Source organism: Neoarius graeffei, chromosome 11 (assembly GCF_027579695.1).
Source record: "Neoarius graeffei isolate fNeoGra1 chromosome 11, fNeoGra1.pri, whole genome shotgun sequence".
In the NCBI taxonomy this organism is placed as follows: Eukaryota; Metazoa; Chordata; class Actinopteri; order Siluriformes; family Ariidae; genus Neoarius; species Neoarius graeffei.
Genome location: NC_083579.1, coordinates 46105897 through 46132993, shown reverse-complemented (window position 1 = coordinate 46132993; position 27097 = coordinate 46105897). Strand labels below are relative to the sequence as shown.

Genomic DNA, 27097 nt, shown 5'->3' with positions numbered 1-27097 from the left:
TACACTACCGTTCAAAAGTTTGGGGTCACTTTGAAATTTCCTTATTTTTGAAAGAAAAGCATTGTTCTTTTCAATGAAGATCACTTTAAACTAATCAGAAATACACTCTATACATTGCTAATATGGTAAATGACTATTCTAGCTGCAAATGTCTGGTTTTTGGTGCAATATCTCCATAGGTGTATAGAGGCCCATTTCCAGCAACTCTCACTCCAGTGTTCTAATGGTACAATGTGTTTGCTCATTGCCTCAGAAGGCTAATGGATGATTAGAAAACCCTTGTACAATCATGTTAGCACAGCTGAAAACAGTTTAGCTCTTTAGAGAAGCTATAAAACTGACCTTCCTTTGAGCAGATTGAGTTTCTGAAGCATCACATTTGTGGGGTCGAATAAATGCTCAAAATGGCCAGAAAAATGTCTTGACTATATTTTCTATTCATTTTACAACTTATGGTGGTAAATAAAAGTGTGACTTTTCATGGAAAACACAAAATTGTCTGGGTGACCCCAAACTTTTGAACGGTAGTATATATATATATATATATATATATATATATATATATATATATATATATATATATATATATACAGGGACGTCACTAGGTTTGAGAGACAGGGGTAGCTTAGCACCCAGAGGAGAAAAGGTATTGTGCGCGCGCAGCGCGCGCCGAACATTTTTCAGAGCACCTACTAAGGCTGTCAATCAATTCATTATTTCAAGAGCATCACACCTTGGGGACACACTTCCCACCATTTCTATTCTATTTTAAAATTGCTTTCATCATTTAATTGCTTGCTGAAGCAACTTCACCAGCTAAACTACAAAAATGTGAAAAAAACAATGGTAGGTGTCATGCATTCCTGCGCAAACTGAGGGCAAGTCCTTCACAAATCATCATGTAAACATTCTACAGAAGACTCAATATAGCCTAGGTAAAGTTAAGCAAATGCAAACCACTGACATCAAATTACAATCTCACCGTGTGTGTCTGCAAATGAAAGCATAGAATTCTGACTCTCTGCAAACCCAACTCAATGGAAGCCCGCACCGCGCCTGCTGCAGAATGCCCGCGTAGTTTTTTAAGTCCTACTAGCCTACCACTCGACGTGACGCTTGACACAGAGCCAATGAGGAGGAATCATAACGATATTAATAATATTGCATTAAACAATAAATAACCAAGCAGAAACTGTTGTTCGGATTAACTTGTGTTCTTGATGGCTCATGTTCAGTGCTTTACTGCCTTTGTTTTTTTTGGGAAAAAAAATAAAAATATAAATAATTTAAAAAAGGGCAAAAAATATAGGGTGGCTTTGCCATAAGATAGGGTGGCTGGAGCTACCCTAAAATGGGTCTGGCGACGTCTATGTATATATATATATATATATATATATATATATATATATATATATATATATATATATATATAAAATATGCATATGTACATGTGAGATAGTGAAATGGAGACAGGCAGGGAGAGAGAATATATATTTTCCTACAAATGAGCCTGGGAGTGAAGTTGACCCGCTGTCAAGGTGAATTGTAAAGAATCTTATCAGGATTTGAGCTTCGAAGGTTCTATCTATCTATCTATCTATCTATCTATCTATCTATCTATCTATCTATCTATCTATCTATCTATCTGTTTTCCACAACAAATATATCTCTCTCTCACTTGTACTCTCTTTTAATATTTTTCTTTTTCTTGATCAGTCCTCCTGTCAGTTTTGCTTTCTTGCTTGGAAAGAGCTGGCTTTGCTTTAGAACTGATCTCACTTCTTCCCATAAAAAAAAACAAATGCTTTAAGATGTCAAAAGTGCTGCAGGTGCATTGAAGTCTGCTCAGCATGATGTTTGGAGTGATTGCTTCTCTGAAAACACGAAACTTAAGAGAACTTCTGATGTTTCAGTACGTGTTTAAAAAGGAAAAGGAAAAAAGAAAGAAAACAACCATTTTAATCAGTTGGTTAAGAGTGAAGACAAGACAGATGTGAGTGTTTCTTAAATGTCTTTCTTAAGATTGCATAGCTTAGTTTTGACATTTGGAAACCAATATTCATTAACAGTTTTTAATCAGTTTAATAAATGTTATGTCTGATGCCAAATAGTGTATGCAGTTGAATAGTTCCTGTTAGATAGACCTTCTTTTTCCTAGAATTGTCCTATTCTATCTTCAGAGTCTAGGATATTAGTGTTAATCGATAGAATATGTAGATATGTTATAAACAAACAGTCTTACATTACAGCCCTTTAAGGGCTTACAAAAATACTGACATGGCCTGGGACAGAATTTGAGTTTGTCACCCTTGTTTTAATTTGATGAGCAAACTTAACATCCATCAGTATGATGCAGACGTGCAAATCTCCCCTAGTTAAAAAGTTTAAGTACTTTGTAGTAAACTTTTTCTCTCATCACAGGAAGAACCAAATATGGAACATGTTTTACTGTTGTTTTACTGCAAACTGTAACATATAGTTGTACAAGAGGAATAATTCACATTCAGGTCTTCACAGTATTCTCCTGTTCGGTTGTTTCTTACAACTCGGAAACACTGGCGTCAAGGGACATACCAATGAGCAAAGGAGAAGGGGAAACGTTCACAACATCATTCATCACTGAGATTTTTTTTCCAACTTGCTCTTAATCCCAGTAACAGTTCCCTTTTTATTGCTTTCACAGTTGTAACCCACCCAGTTAAGGTGGTATATTCCAGGACCTGGGCTTAGTTTGGTGTAATAACTTCCACTTTTGGGGCATTTTTTCCCAGATTTTCTCCTTAATTTAATCTTGGACAATTTTCAAACAACTCTATCCTATCACATGAGAGCTAACAACCAGGAAAGGCTTCATCCAAGGCACATGAAACCAACCGACAGCATCGTTTCAAACTGCTGCTCAGGCAACAACATGAGGGGTGGCGTAACACACTCGGAGGAAAGTGTTGTCCACTGATTTGTTTGTGTCACTTGTGATTAATAGGGGAATAACAGTATGCCACCCCTCCCTCTTTGAGAGCATGGCCAATTTTGCTCTCTCAGACTCCCAGCCGCGGATGGCTGTAGGAAAATTGAAATTCAAACTCACAATCTCCAGATGATAGAGTGAACGCTCTCACTTTGGGAGTCCACAACTTCAGTCACCACAAATTAAATACAGTCAGTTCCAGAAGTATTTGCACCCTTTATGAAATTAACCAGATTGACTATAATGTGTGCAGTTATGAACCTGTAATGTTTGGTTTCTTCTTGGCTTCCCTCACCTTCTTGGCTTCCTTACTGTGTGGAGGAGCAGTATTCTCACACGTCTTATTCTCAGCAAATTTTCAACTGCCCTACATTTTTCTTCTACAGCCGTGAGATTTTGAGTGCTTATATATTTTTATATCACTTACCTAAGTTATTCAAGTCAACATCCAGCTGTGTAGTTTGTGTTGAAACCAAAACACAACAGGTGACAAATCTGCATGCTGATGGATGAGTGTGCTTTTACATATGTTGTACAACTTGCAGATAAATTTAACAATTTTTAAAGAGAAATGTTGGTTTATTAATCTTTCTGGTGTCAATAACTTGAATAAATGGCCAATATTTTTGAAGGAAAAATATTGTCTATAAAAGAATTTTTGAGAGCGATTTTTTTTCTCAGAGCAAAAGTAAGCTGCTTCTTTGAGTGAAAAGTTGAAAATGTATAGTTTAACATTCTTTTGCCTTTTTTTTCAAAGAGTGACAATAGCTCTGGAATCAGCTGTATGATATTGGTGTCTTTGAAAGTCAGACAGCTGATTTCAAATGTATTTGCTATAAGCAGACGCCTTTTCATCCTTTTCTCGGTCCTTGGAAAACAAGCAAATAAAATATGAACAGCACAAATTTAAGCTTTTTGGTGGTTTGAGAATAACATTACTGGGCCTGGGGTTTATTGTGAGAATTTTGTGGCCCAAACATGGAAGTGAAGTAAGATTCTGGGCTGAAGGATTTGCTGGGCACTGAGATAGTTGTGTGAAGTGATTCCAGAGGGGAGGTTTATGAGGTTGCGCAGACTGTGGCTAAGAACAGAGGGATCAGTTTGGTTTGGCAGCAGAGAAGAGAGCGAGGCGAGCAGAGAACCCGAAAGGATCTGAGTGGACACGCACACTTGACTCGTGTGTGTGTGTGTGTGTGTGTGTGTGTGTGTGTGTGTGTGTGTGTGTGTTTTCACGCTTGTGTGCATGGCTGGCTTTCCTTATCTGCATACTTCCTGCAGCCCTGCTGGAGAGTGCACTGACAGGGAAATGTCACTCATACACACTTTACAGCTCAGTTTGCTGAATACCGTCTTATTCTGGCTCCCTGTCTTACCGTACTGTTCCAGGCTCTGTGAACCACTCTGACCTGCCACCAGAACTTCCAGCTTTGCTCCATGCCAAGTGCTCCAAGCTCCTGTTAGCCCTGAGCTTAAGTTTTGGTGCCAAATACTTTAACATGCCAAAAGCCCTTCTTGCTCTTGCCATTAATATTCCACCCCTACCAGCACAAACTGGGTCCAGCTTCAGGGGCTTTACGTCATTATTCACGCTGGAACCTATTCAGAGTTGACAACTTAAGTATTCAAAGTGTATCCAAAGTTGGGGACATCAATATTTATGCTTGGAAAGTATATTTCCCTCTATTTAGAAAGTATATATCACCTCTATTTAGAGGGTGGCTTATGCAGGTGCTTAAGTTGTAAGATGTGTAGTTCACATCTCTGACTATACCAGATTTTTCTTGAGTAGAGGTCTCAAATTTTTTTTTATCCCAAATATATCCAGACCACATATCTAGAACTAATATCTAGACCAAGCCTGAAAAAAAAAACCAAGCAGATCACCTTTTTCTTTACTGCTAACTGCAAGCTAGATTAATGCAATCTTATATAAATGAGAAGAATGCAATCGTATCAATCAGGGCAAAATAAACATTCAATGGTCGTCCAGTATATTGCTAATATACTGTTACATGAATAGCACTAGGTGTAAATTATTACATGAATCACTCCACATTTTGTTTGATTTAACAACATTGACTTCCACCTATATAATTCAGCAGCTTATAACACACCTCCCACACAAGTGAATACTGATATGCACAATTTCAACTTCAACTCCTCTACAAACACTCAACTCATTTCATACCGACCTATATATGTTTGGCTTCTTATTGCCAAACGTTATGGCCATTAGTGCTTCACTACTGATTTCTCACGTCTACATTTTTCACTTCTCCAACAACATGTCATTAACATTCCATCCTCAGTATTAAAAAAATGTAGTCGGACTGCAACATTGGAAGGGCATTCTTCCCACCCAATATTTCAACATAATTTTTTTCAGAGATGAGGTTATAGTGGGGGGTTAAGAAGGATGAAATAGGCTCGGCGTGAAGGTAATGAGGGACAGGATGCAATGAAATTGCATGCAATGGAAATTCCACTTTTTCTATAAGTCATCCAAGGTCAGGTTGTTAATAAAATTCTCTATTGTGAAAGGAAGATGAAAGTTTATGAAATTGTTTTTGGTCTTGGGAATCAGAAGTTAGAATATAAACAGGTCTATAGACTTGTGACCATTCAAATAATTATTTGTGCCTATAAATGATTCCTTGCAGCTCAGTAAATAGTATTGAGTATGAGATGAGAATACAACTATGATGGGGTGCCACACACACACACACACACATATGTGCATACTCTGGGAAAATCTAGAGAAGCCTACAAGCATGTTTTTGGGAGGAGGAAGAAAATCAGAGAACCCACATGAACATAGACAAAGCATGCATGTAACATGTGAGGGAATATGTTAATACAATTTAAAATGAAAGGAAATATCCATTTTGTCTATGAAAAATTAAGAAAAATTTTTTATAGAACCCTAAAGGCTCTGTAGATAAATTATTATATTTAACTATATTAAACCTCGTAAGGAACTATAAAGTGGTTCTTCAATTCTTAGATGGCAAAAAAATTTTTTTGGTACAAAAACTATCATAAAAATGGTACCTACTTCTATCTGGTGAGGGGCCGCAATACAGATGCGAGTAGGGGAGTATGTAATAAGCAAGAGGCTAAGGGCTGTATAAACAGAGATTGGTGCCGCCTAATGCACCTTAAGAGCCTGGTTACTACTTGGATTGGAGACTGCCTGGGAAGACCAGGTCACGTATATAACTTTTGTATATACCAGTGGTATTCAAAGTGGGGTCTGGCTCACAGGGATCCATTAAGCCTAGCCAGGGAGTCCGTGATTTATTTTTATTTATTTATTACTGTCGCTGTTATCTAAGTGTAAGACTTTGAGCGGGTGGGTGGAGCACAGAAGTACGGCAGGCCAGAACTGAGTTGTCAAAACTCTTTATTGTGTTACTTTTCAGTCACACACAAACTCCCAGACACACACACACACACACACACACACACACATTAGTCATCTGATTCGGGAGAGAGCTCCCTTCCTCCTCTCTCTCCCTTCTTATATAAGGCGCGGTCACTGGGGAAGACACACAAACACAGGTTAATTGAAGTCAGGTGCAGTGATTCTGCCACTTACCTTCCCTGACTCCACCCTCTGGTCACAGACCGACGTTTGACCACGCCCCCACTGCCACATACCCCCACCACCTGACTCAGGCCAGGCAGCTGTCCGGCCTGCAGCCGACTCCCCCTCCCCCCACTTGACGGGAGAGGAAGTCCGCCACAACCATCTGCGCCCCCGGCCTGTGGATCACGAAGTTAAAGGGCTGGAGTGCCAGATACCAACGGGTGATCCACGCGTTGGCATCCTTCATGCGGTGGAGCCACTGGAGGGGCGCGTGGTATGAACAGAGGGTGAAAGGGCATCCCAGCAGGTAGTAGCGTAGGGCGAGGACCGCCGACTTGATGGCAAGGCACTCCTCTGTTGTGCTATAGCGACCCTCACACACTGACAGCTTCCTGCTGATGTACAGCACGGGGCGATCCTCCCCCTCCACCTCCTGGGACAAAACAGCCCCCAGCCCTCTGTCCGACACGTCCGTCTGCAACATAAAGGGGAGAGAAAAGTCAGGGGAGTGTAACAGTGGCCCCCCACACAGTGCAGCCTTCACCTCAGAGAAAGCCCGCTGGCATTGCTCCATCCACTGGACCGGATCTGGTGCCCCCTTTTTAGTGAGATCAGTCAGCAGGCTGGTGACATCCGAATAATTAGGTATAAACCTATGATAATAGCCAGCCAGCCCCAGGAACTGTCTCACCCCCTTTTTGGTCTTGGGCCTTGGGCAGGCCGCAATTGCTGCTGTCTTATTAATTTGGGGACGCACCTGCCCATTGCCCAAGTGGAAGCCCAGATACCGTACTTCCACCCGCCCAATCGCACACTTCTTCGGGTTGGCCATAAGACCCGTTCGCCTCAGCAACCCAAGGACAGCCCTCAGGTGTTGTAGATGCCACGGCCAGTCATTACTATAGATTATAATATCGTCCAAGTATGCGGCCGCATAGGTGGCGTGGGGGCGGAGGACCCTGTCCATAAGCCACTGAAACGTAGCAGGCCCAAACAGCCCAAAAGGAAGTGTGACGAATTGGTGTAAGCCAAACAGTGTGGAAAAGGCCGTTTTTTTCTTGGGATAGTGGAGTCAAGGGAATCTGCCAATAACCCATTGTCAAATCTAGTGTCAAATAAAAGCGAGCCGTGCCTAGTCGATCCAGCAACTCGTCAATACAAGGCATTGGGTACGCATCGAATTTAGACACCACATTGACTTTTCTATAGTCCACACAGAACCGGACCAACCCGTCGGCCTTGGGAACCAAGACCACCGGGCTGCTCCAGTCACTGTGGGACTCCTTGATGATGCCCATTTCGAGCATGGCCTCGAGTTCTTCCCGAACCACCTTTTTTTTGTGTTCAGGTAGCCTGTAAGGGCGGTTGCGCACTACCACCCCCGGGGGCGTCTCAATGTGGTGTTCTATGAGGCGGGTGCAGCTGGGCAGGGGCGAGAACATGTCAGAAAATTCGGTCTGCAACTGGGCAACCTCCGTGAGTTGGGTTGGGGAGACGTGGTCTCCACAGGGGACCGGAGAGGTACGCGATGTCAATGTTCCCTTTTGAACCTCCGGCCCCAGCTCTGCCTTCTCCGAAACCAACGACACCAATGCCGCGGGGACCTCCTCGTTCCAGAGTTTGAGTAGATTGAGGTGGTAAATCTGTAGCACCCCACCCCTGTCCATTCGCCTCACCTCATAGTCAACGTCCCCAACTCGCCGTGTGACCTCAAAGGGTCCTTGCCACTTGGCGATCAATTTGGAGCTCGACGTGGGCAACAGTACAAGTACTTTATCTCCCGGTGCGAACTCCCTAAGGCGCGTACCCCTGTCGTACAGGCGGATTTGCCATTCTTGGGCCTGCCGCAAATTCTCCTGGGTTAGGTGTGTGTGGAGTTTTGCGCGCAGGTCAATAACATATTGGATTTCATTTTTGCTCGGTGAAGGTCCCTCCTCCCAATTTTCCCACAGTACATCTAGGATGCCGCGCGGCTTAGGCCCATATAATAATTTGAATGGGGAGAACCCCATGGAGGCTTGGGGGACCTCTCGCACTGCGAATAACAGGGGTTCGAGCCATTTATCCCAATTGCGTGCATCCTTGCTTACGAATTTTTTAATTATATTCTTGAGTGTGCGGTTGAACCTTTCGACTAAACTGTCCGTTTGTGGTTGATAAACGCTGGTGCGGATCAGCTTAATTCCTAATAACCCATACAGTTTGTTCAATGTGCGTGACATAAACGAAGTGCCTTGATCAGTCAGAATCTCTTTGGGGATCCCGATTCAGGAGATGGTGTGGAAGAGTGCTTCCACAATACTGCGTGCTGAGATATTGCGAAGAGGCACTGCTTCCGGGTATCGCGTTGCATAGTCCACCAGGACTAAACTAAAGCGATACCCTCGTGCTGACCGATCTAATGGCCCGACGAGATCCATCCCAATTCTTTCAAACGGGGTCTCAATTAATGGTAGAGGGCGCAAAGGCACTTTTGGAATGGCCGCTGGATTTACTAACTGGCATTCGCAGCACGCCGTACACCACCTACGGACATCGCTGTGAATCCCTGGCCAATAGAACCAGGCCATTATTCAGGCTAGTGTCTTATCCTGCCCCAAGTGTCCAGCCATGGGATTAAAGTGAGCTGCCTGAAATACCAATTCCCAGCGGCTCTTTGGGATCAAAAGCCCTTTAAAGATCTGCTCTTTAGTCTGAGTGTCCTGTGTCACTCGGTATGATCTATCTTTCATAATAGAGAAATAGGGGAAGGACGGTGTGGCATTTGGCTGGAGCATTTGACCATCGATGACTCTCACTTGGTCAAGCGCATGCCGCAGAGTCTCATCTCACGACTGCTCTAACGGGAAAACCACGAGGGATTACCCGAGAGAGGGAGGAGGAGCCTGCTGCTCCTCACTCTGACGCAGAGATGACGTAGACGGCTCTGTGACAGCTGCTCCCGTCAATGCCACATCGGGACCTCCCCCTGCTGAACTACGGCATGACCCACTCTTCACTAAATGAGCCATTAACTCCCCAAATCCTGGCCAATCAGTCCCCAAAATTATCAAGTGGGTAAGGCAAGGATTAACCGCTGCCTTTACACTAAATTTCTCCCCTTGAAATAGAATGTGGACCGACACTAAAGGGTAGTTGTGAACATCCCCGTGCACACACAACACCTTCACCAATTGTGCTTCCCCCAATGCCTCGTCTTGCACCAGGCTTTGGTGGATTGAGGTCTGATTACAGCCAGAGTCCACCAAAGCCTGATGCATATCCCCTTGGACACTCACTGGTATGCGATACACTCCGGCCCGATCGAGGGTGGTTCCTGGCGCGTCGGGGATCTGGACCACCGCGCCCACCTCTTTGCCGAGCACTGATGCCGGAGGTGCCCCGGCTCCCTGCAGCACCAGCAAACCGGCCCAGGCTCTCTCTCTGCACCGGCACTCTGGGGCTCACTCACCTGGGGGGGACAGACATGGAAGCAGGAAACGGGAGGGCACTGTGGGTGCAGTGGGCCAGCTGTGAGGGAGCCGGCCCCCGCCTCCGCGGTGGGGGAACGGGGCAAGGACAAGACACGGGGGGAAGAGAGAGAGAGAGGAGAGAAGCGAAGAAGGGATCTGTGATCCTGCTGTGGGAACAGCCGCCAAATGATCCTCCGCCAACTCGATGGCCTGATCCAGTGACGCCGGGCAATGGCACTGGACCCACTCCGCAGTCCCTTTGGGAAGTTGCACGATGAACTGTTCCAATGCCACCAGATCAACGACTCCCTCTGCGTTGCGGTTGTCAGCCCTCAGCCACCGCCGGCAGGCGTCCCAGAGTTGCTGGCCAAACGCGAACGGGCAGCCAACCTCCTCTAGGCGCAGAGCGCAGAAGCGCTGTCGATGTTGGTCGGGGGTGCGCCCCACACGCTGGAGGACAGCCCAGTGCAGGTCTGCGTAGACCAGCCGGCTATCGGCGGGGAGCTGGAGCGCGGCCAGCTGCGCCTTGCCCGTTAACAGGGGGAGGAGGTGCACCACGCACTGTTCCACCGGCCAGCTCCAGGCCTCTGCTGCTTGTTCGAATAGTGCGAGGAAGGCCTTGGGGTTGTTGTGCAGGCCCATCTTCGTTAGGGTGAGGTGGGGAGGGCCCGCAGCGGTGGAGGTGGTGGACCCTGCCGACGCGAGGAGGTGCTGGAACGCCTGACGATCTTCCTGTTGCGCCAGCACCAGGGCCTCGAACCTTTGCTGTAGCTCTTTTTGGAGGGCAACCAATGCCTGGTGCTGGCTCTGTTGGGGCGTGGCGAGGGCGTGGACCAGGTCTGCGAAGGGGGAGGACTCCATGGGGCTGTTCTCCTCTGTGCTCCGTCCCGGGTTTCGGCACCACTGTAAGACTTTGAGTGGGTGGGTGAAGCACAGAAGTACGGCAGGCCAGAACTGAGTTGTCAAAACTCTTTATTGTGTTACTTTTCAGTCACACACCAACTCCCAGACACACGCACACACGCATTAGTCGTCTGGTTCGGGAGAGAGCTCCCTTTTTCCTCTCTCTCCCTCCTTATATAAGGCACGGTCACTGGGGAAGACACACAAACACAGGTTAATTGACGTCAGGTGCAGTGATTCTGCCACTTACCTTCCCTGACTCCACCCTCCGGTCACAGACCGCCGCTTGACCACACCCCCGCTGACACACCAAGTTATTGTACTTATTATTGGGGGAGGGGGTTGTTATTTACCTTTTTGACAGGTCATGTGAACTGAATATGTTTAACCCAAATGTCAAACCCCAAAACCAAGTCGGTTTATAAATGATCTCAACTTGCATCTAATGTGCTGTCTAATGAGTCTAATATATGAAAAGTTGGATTACATACAGTACATAAAATACTGTAAATCTTGACTGGGTGGGTCTGTCAACTGTTTGTTTGTTTGTTTGTTTGTTTGTTTGTTTGTTTGTTTGTTTGTTTTAATGGGTAAAAGTTTCCCTTACTGCAAAAATATTGAGAAACCCTGGTTTTATAGAGTGTAGCGTAGAGTGTAGCTTGTCCCATAACTTCAATCTCATCTCATCTCATTATCTCTAGCCGGTTTATCCTGTTCTACAGGGTCACAGGCAAGCTGGAGCCTATCCCAGCTGACTATGGGCGAAAGGCAGGGTACACCCTGGACAAGTCGCCAGGTCATCACAGGGCTGACACATAGACACAGACAACCATTCACACTCACATTCACACCTACGCTCAATTTAGAGTCACCAGTTAACCTAACCTACATGTCTTTGGACTGTGGGGGAAACCGGAGCACCCGGAGGAAACCCACGCGGACACGGGGAGAACATGGAAACTCCGCACAGAAAGGCCTTCGCCGGCCACGGGGCTCAAACCCGGACCTTCTTGCTGTGAGGTGACAGCGCTAACCACTACACCACCGTGCCGCCCATAACTTCAATTTAATTAGAAAATGCTAAATAATAATAATAATCTCATCTCATTATCTCTAGCTGCTTTATCCTGTTCTACAGGGTCGCAGGCAAGCTGGAGCCTATCCCAGCTGACTATGGGCGAAAGGCAGGGTACACCCTGGACAAGTTGCCAGGTCATCACAGGGCTGACACATAGACACAGACAACCATTCACACCTATGGTCAATTTAGAGTCACCAGTTAGCCTAACCTGCATGTCTTTGGACTGTGCGGGAAATCAGAGCACCCAGAGGAAACCCACGGGGAGAACATGCAAACTCTGCACAGAAAGGCCTTCACCGGCCACGGGGCTCAAACCTGGACCTTCTTGCTGTGAGGTGACAGCGCTAACCACTACACCACCGTGCCGCCCTAATAATAATAATAATAATAATTTTAAAAAGATTTGGGGTTTCATGATTATTATTTGTATATAGTTGTCCCTGGTAGCACTAAAATACTTTAATTTCTCAAGTCTTGCACTGTTCATTATATGCTATATGGACAAAAGTTTGTGGACACCTGACCATCTCATCTATATGTGCTTTTTGAACATCCCAGTCCAGATTTATTCCTCCCTTTGCTATTATAATAACCTCCACTCTTCTGGGAAGGCTTTCCACTAGATTTTAGAGCTTGGTTGTGTGGATTTGTGCTCATTCAGCCACAAAAGAATTAGTGAGGCACTGATGAGAAGTGAGAAGTCCTGGTGTGCATTCAGCATTCCAGTTCATCCCAAAGGTGTTCAGTGGGGTTGAGATCAGGGCTCTGTGCAAGTCACTCAAGTTCTGCCATTCCAACCTTGGCAAACCTCACTTTGTGCACAGGGGCACTGTCATGCTGGATTATGTTTGGGCATCTTAGTTCCAGTGAAGGGAAATTGTAATGTTACAGCATACAAAGACATTCAACACAACTGTGTGCTTCCAACTTTGTCACAACAGTTTGGGGAAGAACCATGTAGGGGTAGGATGTTCAGGTGTCCACAAACCTTTGGCCATGTAGTGCATTTTGAGGCTTATAAAGCTTGTAAGTTGTATTACAGATGCAAAACCCATATTTTGCCATGTCATTTAGCTATGCACACTCCATCCATAATTATAGAATTCCTTATGTGTATTTTGTTTAGCTAAAGCATATTGCAGTGGAGGCAGGGTGAACTTCAACCCCACACCCCCCAAGGGAGCACAGCTGTTCATAGCCAGCTCTTCCTCCTCCTAGTTCCTCCCTCCATTCCTCACCCCTTCTTTCCTTTATTTTATTTGCTGTGTTTGTTGTGCTTTGATAGCACTGGTGACAGTCATTCCTGACTCAGGGAGGTTTGATTCTCAACAGTGTCCCTCCTGCTTCTGTGCCAGAGAAGCATTAAAACCACTGACTGAACTTCCTCTTGTAAGAGATGAGGCCTTATCAGCTGAATAGAAGGGCAGGGATGAGTGGGCAGGAAAGGGCAGGGTTAAAGGGTTATGTGGAAATGCTTCAGAATCCATTGTAACGGTAAATTGAAATGGTTGTGACATTAGCTTCAGCCTTGTGACTTGCCAGTTTCCTGATATCTATAAATCTGCAGTCCATTGTTCCGTGTTCTGTTATATTTTGTTCTCTAATCAAATAGTTCTACAGATAGTTAAGCCAATTTGTACAAACTATTCTTCAGTGCATTCTAAGGGGTTCCATCCAAAAATCTTCTGTGTAGAAATTATGGTCGCATAGACAAGTACACTCAGTAGTCATGGCTGTAGGGTGCTGTAAAGAGTCGGAATAGTGGGGGGGAATGGTGAGGCAGATGGCAAAGAAAAGCAGAAAATTAAATCAACTTTGTTAGTCTGAAAATATTTCAGATGAGATGAATTCTATCATCAAATGCACACTACTCCAATGGGAAGAGCCTTTTTTTAATTTCTTTTGCCTTAATGAACCATCAACACTTTAATTTTTCATGAGGTGGAAAAGTTTTTAATCCCACTCCTGCAGTTCTTTTTGTCATCCTTTAAAGCTAAATAAAATGTGCCACAATGAATGTCATTGTGACTAGAACTGTGTGAAAGAGTATGATTGGTTCCACAGGTTGCACATTGCTATTCACTCCCACTCACCAAGAGTCAAACAAGTGACACATGCCAGCTCCAAGCTGGTGATCCAGTCTCATGTTCAGTTGAGTTGATCATATCAGAAAAATCTCTGCTGTAAACATTGCATCCTCCAGCCATCATTAATGTACAGTGCCAGTCAAAGGTTTTGACACACCTTCGAATTCAATGTTTTTTCTTTTTTTTATTAATTAAAAGACACTTCATGTCTTAAAGTAATGATGGATGTCACTTCTCTTTACTTAGTTGAGCGGTTCTTGATATAATATGGATTGCTACAGTTGTGGAATAGGGATATTTACTGTATTTTTATTATTTACTATTTACTGTTTGATCTCAAACAAATTAACCAGGCAAGAAATTGCGCTAATTAACTTTTGACAAGACATGCCTGTTAATTGAAAAGCATTCCAGGTGACTACCTCATGAAGCTGGTTAAGATAATGCCAATAGTGTGCAAAGTGTCACATTATTGTAAGTGTCATCAAGGTAAACACTGGCTACTTTGAAGAATCTAAAATATGAAACATGTTTTGTTTAACACTTTTCTTTGGTTTACCATGTAATTCCATATACATTGCCCTCCATGATTATTGGCCCCCCTTGTAAAGATTGGTAAAAAAAAAAAAAAAAGGTAAGAAAAAAATCCACCTTCTGGTGAAGTAGCTTCATCTCACACTGAAAAAATGAGAAAGAGCCAACCTTTAATTGAAAAATTTATTCAGAGAAAAACAAACCTCATCTCATCATCTCTAGCCGCTTTATCCTGTTCTACAGGGTCGCAGGCAAGCTGGAGCCTATCCCAGCTGACTACGGGCGAAAGGCGGGGTACACCCTGGACAAGTCGCCAGGTCATCACAGGGCTGACACATAGACACAGACAACCATTCACACCTATGGTCAATTTAGAGTCACCAGTTAACCTAACCTGCATGTCTTTGGACTGTGGAGGAAACCGGAGCGCCCGGAGGAAACCCACACGGACAACATGCAAACTCCGCACAGAAAGGCCCTCGCCGGCCACGGGGCTCAAACCCGGACCTTCTTGCTGTGAGGCGACAGCACTAACCACTACACCACCGTGCTGCCTGTTTCCCATTTAAATTGTAATTTTTTTTAGTTGATTGGTGCATGTAGGAATTCTCAAACTATAATCCATGACTTCCTGATTAACTGCGGTACAAATATGAGGTGACAAACAGGCCAAATTCCCTTAGTCATCCATTAACATGGGAAAGACAAGAGAACACACAAACCGAATGAGAGAGAAGTGTGTTGACCGTCATAGGTCAGGGAATGGTTATAAAAAAAATCTACTTGCCTGAAAATGTCCATTTTTACTGTTAGGGCAATAATAAAAAAGTGGACGCCAACTGGAACTGTTACAAACTTGCCTGGAAGAGGATCCAAGTTTATTTTGCCCCCATGTACAGTGAGGAGGATGATAAGAGAGGCAAAAAAAAAAAAAAATCCCAAAGGATCACTGTTGGTGAATTACAAGAAAAAGTAAAATCTTAGGGTTTTCAAGTCTCTAAAACCACCATCAGATGCCACCTCCATGCTAACAGATTATTTGGAAGGTATCCCAGGAAAAAAAAAAACTTTTCTGTCAGTGTAAGATTGTGTGTGTTCTCGTGCATAGCTGTCCTGAGCTTTATGACCCTTTCACACCCTGGTAAACGTGCATAATCGCGAGAACAGACTCTTTTGTTTTCTCTGTACCTTCTAGTTTCGCTGAAACCACCTTCCTGGTTCCTCTTGTTCTAGGGGGTGTATGGTCTGCTCTTTCATGTATAACAAAAACGACTCCTTATCTGGCGAGTTTCACCTTGTCTTGTCACGCAAGCTTCTGATGTATATAAACCCTGCTTTTTCTATGTATCACTGAGCAGTGCAAGAATAAACCAGATTGATTTCATTCGTGTGGTTTGTTTTTACCCTGCTCCAGAGCGCTCTTATGTCGACGCATCTGAACTAGGACAGACGCAGGTTCTAACAATTTGGTGACCCCGACGTGATACTCTCAATCAGGTAAGACATGTTTAATTGACTACCTGGTTGGCAGTAGTTTCGATTTTGTTTTCCCTGGTTCGAGTCCAGGAAGAGCGCGCTATACAAATTTACGACACATTTCCGTCTGTTCCTCTTCAGATCCGTCTGTTGTCATTGTACGATGGGAAGCTCGTTCCCTAAGCCTGCGCCAGGGGAAACCCCGGCCGAATGGATGACTAGGTGCGGTTTCGCTTATTATGTTTCTCCTTGGCTCGATAATTTGGCAGGTTGGACCGAGGCCAACCCTCAAATTCCTTCATATCCTCGCCAAGGTACTTTCGATCCTGGTTATCTTGCATCGGCCTATCGCATGATTTATGAGGGATTAGGGGACCCCGGCTGGGATCGCCCGTATATGCGGGATGGATATGCCAAATGGTATGATATGAAGAAGATTTGGGATAATTTTAAACAGGCTTATACTCCCCGTTCAGTCCTGAAATCCATCCCGAAGCCTCGGGCTGCACCCGTCACCAAGGAAACGGAGGAGGCGGCGCTAGGAAAATCCAAATCTCATTCTGCTCCTCCAGCCTCGTTAGATAGTAAACCTCCACCTTATAGTAAGGCTGGAAAAATTACTGGTAAATCGCCGTCAGCTGCAAAAACGATTCCTAAAATGTTTCTCGTAATTGTCAGCTTACGGGAGCTGATTACCGGTTTATTCTGCAAAATAAATTAGGAGGCGCATATGATGAGACAGCCCTGTTAGAAAACGTTCAGGTTCTCGCCCCCGTCAATGATCAAGCTGAAAATATTAAGGAAGAGTATGAAGGGGAAAACGGTCGCCCTCGCCAGCGCACCGTGTCTACCTTCTTTTGGAAAGACACGCCGGACGCGCTGCAGCAGCTTCGCGAGCAGTTGACGCGATACCTGCTCGCCTTAAAACAAGCAAATAGAGACCTGTCACAGGTCACTAACTGTAAACAGGAGCGTTCTGAGCTGACGTCGGCTTTCTGGAAGCGCTTTGGGGAAGTTTGGCAACACTTGGGAGGTCTTGAACTTGATTTGGCAAACCCGAACCCAATGTTCTTGTCCACCTTTTTGTCTAATTGTCGCCCCGAAATACAGAGCGTATTAAAACATCACTGGAGTGACCGGAATAATCTGGTCCTCCGTCAGGCCGGGGAGCGGGTACGCACGCTGGAGAGCGATGGTCTTTTAGACTGTAAAACGAATAAAGCATGTTTATCCGTCGTGCCGGGCGGACGAGCGGAGGGACGACAGGAGAGGGGTCGCCGAACGGGACCGCGCGGCGGGGGAGGGAGGAGAAATGGAAAGTGCCACTATTGTGGAAAAGAGGGACATTGGATAAGAGAGTGCCATGCGAGACAGCGTGATGAACGGGAACGTGAAAAACCTGCCATTCACGCTGCCCCGAGCCCTTCTGGGCAGAGGGATTTTTCCCGCCCATAGGGCTGCCCTCAGAGCGATGAAACCCCGACCGTTGTTATGTTAAATCTTTCATTCAGCTCCCCCCTTAACGAAGATCTCCCTACCATTGTGTTATGCCTAGCAGGGACTGAGTATTCTTTCTTACTTGACACTGGGGCCACGATGTCTTCGGTGGGGAGGGAATATGCGGGTCCTTTATCTACACGGTCTGTAAGCTCTGTGGGAATAGAAGGGGTTCCTTTCCATTCCAGTTGCACGCCCCCCCTTTCTGTTACTTGTGCCCTTGATCCTCTACTAACGTTTTCTCACTCTTTTTGTTTGCATGCCTGAATGCCCTTTCAATCTGCTAGGACGGGACCTCATGAGCCTTTTGGGGCTTTCTATTTCCTTCAGTGGTTCGCACATGCGTGTGGATATACCTGACGACGCTCCATCGGATGCCCAAGCTCTCACTTCCCTTTCCCTTCCCCATAACCTTCTCAATGCTGCTTGTGCCGTTACCTGCCTCACACCCTCTCTTTCTGATCTCCCAGCTTCTCTTTGGGCGGAACATAAGGACGAGGTGGGCTTTGTTAACTGTACCCCTTACGAGGCGGTCATTAAACATTCCTCGCCTGTGTATGTGAAACAGTACCCCCTTTCCCCCGCTAAACTATCTGGCATTGATGATGTTCTGTGTTCTCTCCTAGAGCAAGGTGTGGTTGTTCCCTGTGTTAGCCCTTATAACACTCCAGTGAACCCGGTGCAGAAGCCCAACGGCACGTGGCGTTTCACCCAGGACTTGCGTAAGATTAATGAGTTAATTATCCCAGTCGCCCCATTAGTTCCAGACGTTCCCTCTCTTATGGCCTCGATTCCGTGTGAACATGCTTTTTTCTCTGTAATTGATCTCTGTTCTGCCTTTTTCAGCGTCCCTGTGGGCCACGACACGCAGCCCCTGTTCGCTTTTACGCATAGGGGTAAGCAGTACACCTGGACTAGGTTACCCCAAGGGTATGTTGATTCTCCTGCGGTTTTTACAGCCGTAGTGAGGGACGCCTTGGCCGGTTTGTGCCTCCCCTCGGGCTCCTCCGTGCTCCAGTATGCGGATGATCTTCTGGTAACGGCGGAGGATAAGGACATTTGCGCTACAGCTACACTCGCTCTCCTCTCTCTTCTGGCGCAAGAAGGTTTCAAGGTCTCACGAACTAAGCTTCAGTTCTGCCTCCCCACTGTTCGATACCTGGGTCACGATCTCTCCCAGGGCTCCCGCAGGCTCAGCCCCGAGCGTGTGCAGGTCATCCTAGACACTCAGGTGCCTGCCACCAAACACGCCCTCATGGCTTTTCTGGGACTTATCAATTACTGCCGCCAGTGGATTCCTGACTGTTCCACCTATGACAAGTGTCTGCGCTCTGCAATTCTGCACTCGGACCCTTTGACTCAGCCCCTGGTGTGGTCTGATGAGATGCTGACGGCCTTCAGGGCCTTGAAACAGGCTTTATGCTCGGCCCCTGCTCTCGGACTTCCGAATTACCGTTTGCCGTTTCATTTATATGTGTGCAACCAGCAGGGAACTGCGTCTGGGGTTTTGGCGCAGGAGCACGGGGGGGGTATGCGGCCTTGTGCGTTCCTCTCTAAAACTCTCGATTCTGTGGCACAGGGTCTCCCTGCTTGCCTCAGGGCGGTGGCTGCATGTGCTGTCATGGTCACGGACGCTGAACGGCTGGTTTTGTCTCACCCGCTCGTTCTCCACACCTCACATGATGTAGTGCACGTTTTAAAGAACCTCAGTACCCAGCATTTATCCGCTCAGCGTCGCTCTGGATATGAGTCTATTCTTTTGGCCACCGAAAACCTTACTGTTAAGCCCTCCTCCTCCTTTGATTCTCTCGCACACGCTCTTCAGCGCCTCCTCAATTCACAGGATGATTTTCTTCCTTCTGAAACACACGACTGCATTTCTAGCATTCTTTTTGAGACAAGTATCCGCCCCGACTTACGTTCCACCCCCTTACTTTCAGGTGATTCGCTGTTTGTGGACGGCTCGTGCTCACGCCCCTCTGACGGCGTTTTTGTGTGTGGTTATTCTGTGTGCCGCCTTCCTGATGAAACTGTTGAAGCTTTTTCTCTTCCTTTCTCCTCGGCTCAGGCTGCCGAACTATACGCTCTAACCCGTGCATGTGTTATTGCTCAGGACACAGACGTCACTATCTACACTGACTCACGTTACGCTTTCGGCGTTGCTCACGACTTTGGTCGGATTTGGGCTTCGCGTGGGTTCACCACTGCAGACGGTAAGCCCATTTCTCATTCTTCGCTTGTTACTGATCTTATTACAGCGTGTCTTCTCCCGCGCTCTTTAGCCATTGTTAAGACTCGTGCTCATTGTATTGGGGACTCTTTTGAGATCAGGGGAAACTCTCTCGCCGATCGCATTGCCAAAGCCGCGGCTGCCTCCGGTGTTTTTCCGCCTTCGCTTACTCTCTCCCTGGTCTCATCCAGCCGTATGATTAGTGCCGTTCTTCCAGACATTGACTTGATCTCCCTCCAGGCCTCCGCTTCGGCCTCAGACAACCATTTCTGGGACTCATGCGGCGCGCAGCCGTCTGACGGCGTTCGGATCGATGCTCAGGGCCGCCTTTGTTTGCCTAGACATTGTACTCCATTTCTCGTCCGCGAGTTTCATGGTCCCACTCACCGCGGCCGAAGAGGGGTAGTGGAGGATCTATCCAAAACATTTTGTATTGACAAAATACACACTGATGTACATCACATTCTGGACAGGTGTTTAACGTGCGCACAGAATAATCCATCTAAACCAGGCGCGGTACATCAGCACATTCCTTTACCAGACACGCCGTTCCAAGAATGGCAGATTGACTTCACTCACATGCCAAAGCAGGGCCCCTTTAAGTATCTTTTGGTCATGGTCGACAAATTTTCACGATGGGTGGAGGTTTTCCCCTGTGGGAAAGAAGACGCTCGCACGGCGGTAAACAAATTGACGCAAGAAATCATTCCGCGTTATGGTCTCCCGGTAGGGATAGACTCTGACAAAGGTACGCCGTTCACCTCTAAGGTGACCCAAGAACTATGTAAGGACCTAAAAATCCATTGGCGTTTCCACATCCCGTACCATCCGCAGTCCTCCGGCATTGTGGAGCGCGCAAACAGAACAATCAAGGGTAAGCTGCGTAAAGCCATGCAAGAAGCTGGTACTAAAAATTGGGTACAAGTTTTGCCTTTAGTTCTCGCTGACATGCGAATGACCGCTCAAGTGGCCCTCGACAACCTGTCTCCGTATGAGCTCGTGATGGGCCGGCCTTTTCCTACACCCTGGCGCAGAGGTATGCAGGCTATAGGAACGAGTGATCTTGATGTACATCTCAGTGAGTACGCCGTGGGTCTCATGCGGGTGTTGGATGAGTACTGGACGAGACTAAATTCCAAAAAGCCTCCCATTCCTGAGGCACCCACTCACCCCTTTGAGGTAGGGGATAAAGTGTTGGTAAAGAAATTCGCTAAATTAGGCACTCCTCTAGAGGAACCACCCTACAGTGAACCCACGGATGTGCTCGCTGTAACTCGAACGGCTGTACTAACTGACCTTTTTCCACAGTGGATTCATGCCAGTCGAATAAAGAAGGCTCCAATGTAATAGAAATCTATATTGTTGATGCTTAACAGGTTTTTGTGTTTCAGAAAGTTGCTGTGACAATAGCTGACGGCCTTTTCAGGGATCCCCTTTCCAGCATCCGGAGTGATCCGGTTTCGGCTGATCTACAAAGAGGGGATGGTCGGTGCGTCCCGCAGACTTCTGAACTGAGGAATCTGGAAGACACGTGAGCCTGGGCTACCTTCAACTATCTACATCCTGTGGACACAGAAAGAACAAAGTCAGTGACCAGTATGACTTTCCTTCTGGTATTGGTCTTAGCGCTTGGAGCAGGGAATCCCGCTCAAGCCAGCCACGAGGACAACGTTTTTTGGCGATTTGCCAATTGGACTGCTAAACAACATACTAATCAGTCTTGTTATGTCTGTCAATACGTTAGAGTCTAAACTGTAGTTATACTCTGTAAACAAAGTATAAAAGAGGGGATTGTAAGATTGTGTGTGTTCTCGTGCATAGCTGTCCTGAGCTTTATGACCCTTTCACACCCTGGTAAACGTGCATAATCGCGAGAACAGACTCTTTTGTTTTCTCTGTACCTTCTAGTTTCGCTGAAACCACCTTCCTGGTTCCTCTTGTTCTAGGGGGTGTATGGTCTGCTCTTTCATGTATAACAAAAACGACTCCTTATCTGGCGAGTTTCACCTTGTCTTGTCACGCAAGCTTCTGATGTATATAAACCCTGCTTTTTCTATGTATCACTGAGCAGTGCAAGAATAAACCAGATTGATTTCATTCGTGTGGTTTGTTTTTACCCTGCTCCAGAGCGCTCTTATGTCGACGCATCTGAACTAGGACAGACGCAGGTTCTAACAGTCAGTTCACCACAAACATAAGCACCTGAAGTTTGCAAAACGCTACTACATGGAACAAAAATTGATGGAATTTTTGTTCTGATGGAACAAAAATTGAGCTTTTGGCAACAAACAAGGTGGGTTTGGTGTAAAAAGAAGGATGGCTATAATGAAAAGAATCCGATCCCACCTGTAAAACATGGTGGGAGTTCTGTGATGTCTTGAGGGTGTTTTTCCTCCAAAGGCCCTGGACACCTTGTTAGGGTACATTGCACCATGGGCTCCATGAAATACCAGAACATTTTTAAATCAAAATTTGGCTGCCTCTGCCAGGAAACTAAAACTGAGTCATCATTGGATCTTCCAGCAGGACAATGATCTGAAGCATATCCAAATCAACATAAAAAATGGTTAACTGAACACAGAATCAAGCTTCTGCTCTGGCCATCTCAGTCCCCTGACCTGAACCCCATTGAAATCCTGTGAGGTGAGCTGAAGAGGAGAGAGCACAAGAGAGGGCTGAGGACCCTGGATGATAGAGAGAGATGGTGTAAAGAGGAATGGTCTCAGATATTCTAATCTGCATCGCCAACCTTATAAAATATTATAGGAATAGACTCAGTGCTGTTTTACTGGCAAAGGGAGATTATACAAAGTATTAAATTCAGGTGTGCCAATAATAGTAGCATGTGTGTTTTTGTTGAAAATAATTATTGATAATAATAATAATAATAAATTGATTGATTATTGATAATTGTTAATTACAAATAATAATTATTAATTGGGGTGGCACGGTTGTCAGAGTGCAGGCCCTTACAGATATAATTACAGGAAGAAACAACGAACCAACAGCGTAGAGCCAAATCAAAAAGCAGAAATTGTAGTCAGTACATGGGCGAGGGTCGGTCGATCAGCAAACGGAGTAACATAGACAAAACCAGGAAGAAGAAATGTGAGAAGGATAGTGAGATTCAAAATAACGAGAGATCAGGCAGAGAATACAAAGGCTCAGTCTGGACTGGGAAAGCAGAACAATACTTCGCAATGAGGCAGAGTTTGAGAGGGGCTTAAGTAGCGTGGTGATAATTGATCTAATGATAAACAGCTGAGCTCAGTACTCTGGTGACAGGGGGTGCTGTGAATCTTGGTTGTTGTAGTCTTCGGCGGCCATGTTTGTAGTTTGGTTAGCGCTGTTGGTTTCAGCACTCCTACTGACAATGGTGGTATAGTGGTTAACACTGTCGCCTCACAGCAAGAAGGTTCTGGGTTCAAGCCCAGTGGCTGACGGGGGCCTTTCTGTGTGGAGTTTGCATGTTCTCCCCATGTCTGTGTGGGTTTCCTCTGGGTGCTCCAGTTTCCCCCACAGTCCAAAGACATGCAGGACTAATTGGTGGCTCTAAATTGACCGTAGGTGTGAATGGTTGTTTGTCTCTATGTGTCAGCCCTGTGATGACCTGGTGACTTGTCCAGGGTATACCCCGCCTCTCACCCATAGTTGGCTGCGATAAGCTCTAGCTTGCCTGTGACTGCACAGGATAAGCGGTTATGGATAATGGATGGAATAATTAATTGATAATTATTATTATTATTATTTATTTGTTTTCTCTGAATAAATTTATTTCAATTAAAGGTTGAATTTTTCTCATTTTTTCATTGTGATATGAAATGACTTCACCAATAGGTTGATTTTATTTTCTTGCCCTTTTTTCTACCCTTTACAAGGGGTGCTAAAAATTGTAGAGGGCACTGTATGTTCCACATATGTTATTTCATAGTTTTGATGTCTTCACTATTGTTTTACAATGTGGAAAATAGTCAAAATACAGAAAAAACTATGAATGACTAGGTGTGTCCAAACTTTTAACTGGTCCTGTATAAGGAGCTTCTACTGGTACATCCTTAAATAGTGCAATATGATACACAGTTTTAATATTACCTCCTCCAAATTTGTTAGAGGAGGTTATATTTTAGCCTTTGTTTGTTTGTTTGTTTGTTTGTTTGTTTGTTTGTTTGTTTGTTCCCAACATAACTTAGAAAGTAGTGAACAGATTTTGATGAATTTTGAGGAAAGGTGAGCCATGGGTCAGGGAACAACTGATTAGATTTTGATGCAAATCCAGATATGTATGTGGATCCAGGATTTTTTTTTTTGTCTGTTCCGAACATAACTCAAAAAGTAGTGAATGGATTTTGATTAAATTTCGTGTACAGCTTTAGTATTATCCTAGGATCAAGTGATTTTGATTTTGATGTAAATATGTGGATTGGGGAAGGTATGCACTCTACCAAGTGCTTGGTAGTTATTGCACATTTATTGCAATGATTTATTTATTCTCATTGTTAAAAGTGTAGCCTAAAATCGTTGAAGCTGGAAATTTAATTTGTAGCCTGTGTGTGGTTGTTAATTGAGTATGGTTCATACATTCTTTGCAGCATAAATAAAAGCCTAAAAATAATAGCCATGACTTGAAACAGTCTGTTAGTTAGTTATAGCTCATGGAGGAATTGTGTTCTTTCTAGATTTTAAGTTTGTTTTTTTGTTTTTCAATCCTGTGGTCAGATGCAGCCATTAGACACTCTGTAAATCAAATACATTTTTAAATGCAGTCATATATATATATATATATATATATATATATATATATATATATATATATATATATATATATATATATATATATATGTATGTATGTGTATGTGTGTGTTGTGTGTTTGACCGTGTCATCATTTGATTAAAAAAACAACATAAGAGACATATCTGGTCAGGGTTACTATGACCTTACATATACTGTCTCTGTGGCAATTTTTTTGGCAGTGGCAATGTTGAAAAATCGTTGGCTTTCTAAATGCTCAACCTGATGAAATATGTATTCATGAAATCTCAGTTTTGATCAAGAGCCAAGCTGTGAATAGAGCAAATGTTACTTCCCTGCATGTTGCCTTGATGATTAACTTTTCTATTGATCTAGCTCATTCTCTCTCTCTCTCTCTCTCTCTCTCTCTCTCTCACTCACTCACTCACACACACACACACACACACACACACACACACACACACACACACACACACACACACTTTCAAAGTGCAGAGGATAATGATTTAATAATTATCACTTTTTTTAGATCAAGTGAATGCCTCATGATTAATACAGTCAAGAGGAAATTTCACAGATATTCATTGTGTATTATTATATTACAGCATTTACCCAGACATGATGAAGATTTTAAAATAAACAGCATGTTGTAAATACCCAGTGGGTTTGTGCTAAGCCCCATTACCTTTATGAACATTGAAATTTTAATTTTCCCTCCATTACATTCAAGCAAATATCTTCTAACACAAGGCCATGTGTTTGCAGAATAATGTTTGTGAGCATGCTGGTGTTTGGCTTGGTCATTCCGAGTCTCAGTGTCTTAGCATGTCTCACCAAGGTGAACCAGACCCGTTTTATACAGAGCAGCCTCAAAAAGAGAAGTAAACTTAAATGAATTGAGTTCATCTTGTTTTGCTTCCAGTTCACTGAGGTTTAATTCCAGCTTGTCAGAGTGACAGCTCTTGACTGAGAGAGATTAAATGATGCTCAGGCTGCCTGCTTTGGTTGTTAAGATAGTGCTATGGTCAAGCTGGATTCAGAAACCGGTTTTGTGTAGAATCATGCTCCTAGTGGCGAATCATAACAAATTTCATGAGCATTTCCACCATGACCTTTTACTATTTAGACTTATGCTGGCTGAATTGACCTTTTCTTTGGAATTTGCTTCATGTATGTCAGAGAGTAAGAATGTAATTATACTGATACAGGTTTTGCTAGGATTTTTTTTTAATATCCCAAAGACAAGGCTGTGTTAAATTTTGAAATTTGGCCATGGATCATGTCTTAGAAACAGATGATAACACCTTAAGGCTGAATTACTGGCACATGTGAATTCATCCAAAAATACCGTTCCCTTGAATCATTGTTCTGCAGAGCACAGCACATCCAAACAGATTTAGACTCAGGTTTGGATTCTGGGCAAAAAGCTCTCAGCCTCTAACCAGCCAGATTCCATTGTGCAAGGAAAAGAGGTCACCTTATACTGTAAGCCCAGAGGAGACCTGCTCCCTGTACTTGACTCTTACCTCACTGTACACTGCTTATTCACACCTTATGCGCTTACCTAGAAGGACAAAAATTAATATCTGTCATTTCCATCTCTGTCCTTCTCAGGTACCCATTCCCCACTGTGTTCAGCACATGTAGCAAGAAGGATCTTGCAGCCAGTCTGGACAAAGGAGTTGGTATGTGTCTCTACAATATGCCAGAGGTTAAAGTGCTGCATGGGGGACAGAAATGTGGCAACGGCTACGTGGAGGAGGGAGAGGAGTGTGACTGCGGAGAACCAGAGGTATGATTTATGCAACTTATCGATTATTCATCTAGCTCTTATAATGATTGCTTAGTGAGTCACTCGATAACACTCATTCAGATGAAATTGCCCTAAAGTATTCAGTACAAAGAGATAAGATATTAAAATTTTATGCTGCAGTACTGAATTCTCCATTTTGATTGGTCAGGAGGGGTGTATTTCAAATCACAGGTTTATATTAATGCACACGTTATTGTTTCCATAGTAATAAGTGGATGGTGGATGTTTCACAATAATCTAGGCTAATACTTTTTTCAGAGTTTTGTTATTTAAAGCTAGACGGACTTTCTATTTCATAAAATCGGTGAAATTTAGTTCTCTCTGAAATTTGGTCATTGTGTTATATGTTTATTTCTGTAATATCTCACAAAATATCAGCCCATTCTGTGGCTGGGAAGTTATTTAATTTGAGGGGATTCCCAAGCAAGTAATGTGCATGAAATCGCTTGCTTCGTGCAGTCTTATTAACATATAGAGAAAGAAAAAAAGAGAGACTAGAACAGGAATGAAAGTTAACAGAAACAGGAACATGCTTATTTTTAATATGTAGTGAAAATTCAGAACATGCTTGTTTATAGGCTGTTCCACAGCATTAAATTAATATAATTTTAATTTCTAAATTCTATTAATTTCTAATAGAATATTAATAACATTAGTAGAATTAAACAAATGTTATTTTCTGTGAAAATATCTATGGTATAAGAGGAATAAAACAAA

General features: G+C 44.3%; 1 protein-coding gene across 1 annotated transcript in view; it reads left to right on the top strand.

Moving 5' to 3' along the window:
• LOC132894337 (disintegrin and metalloproteinase domain-containing protein 12-like) overlaps positions 1-27097 on the top strand; it is a 234502-nt gene that overhangs the window by 168061 nt on the left and 39344 nt on the right. Inside the window, exon 12 of the mRNA XM_060934018.1 lies at positions 26182-26359. Coding sequence (XP_060790001.1) covers positions 26182-26359 — 178 coding nt within the window. The remainder of the gene's footprint in view (positions 1-26181; positions 26360-27097) is intronic.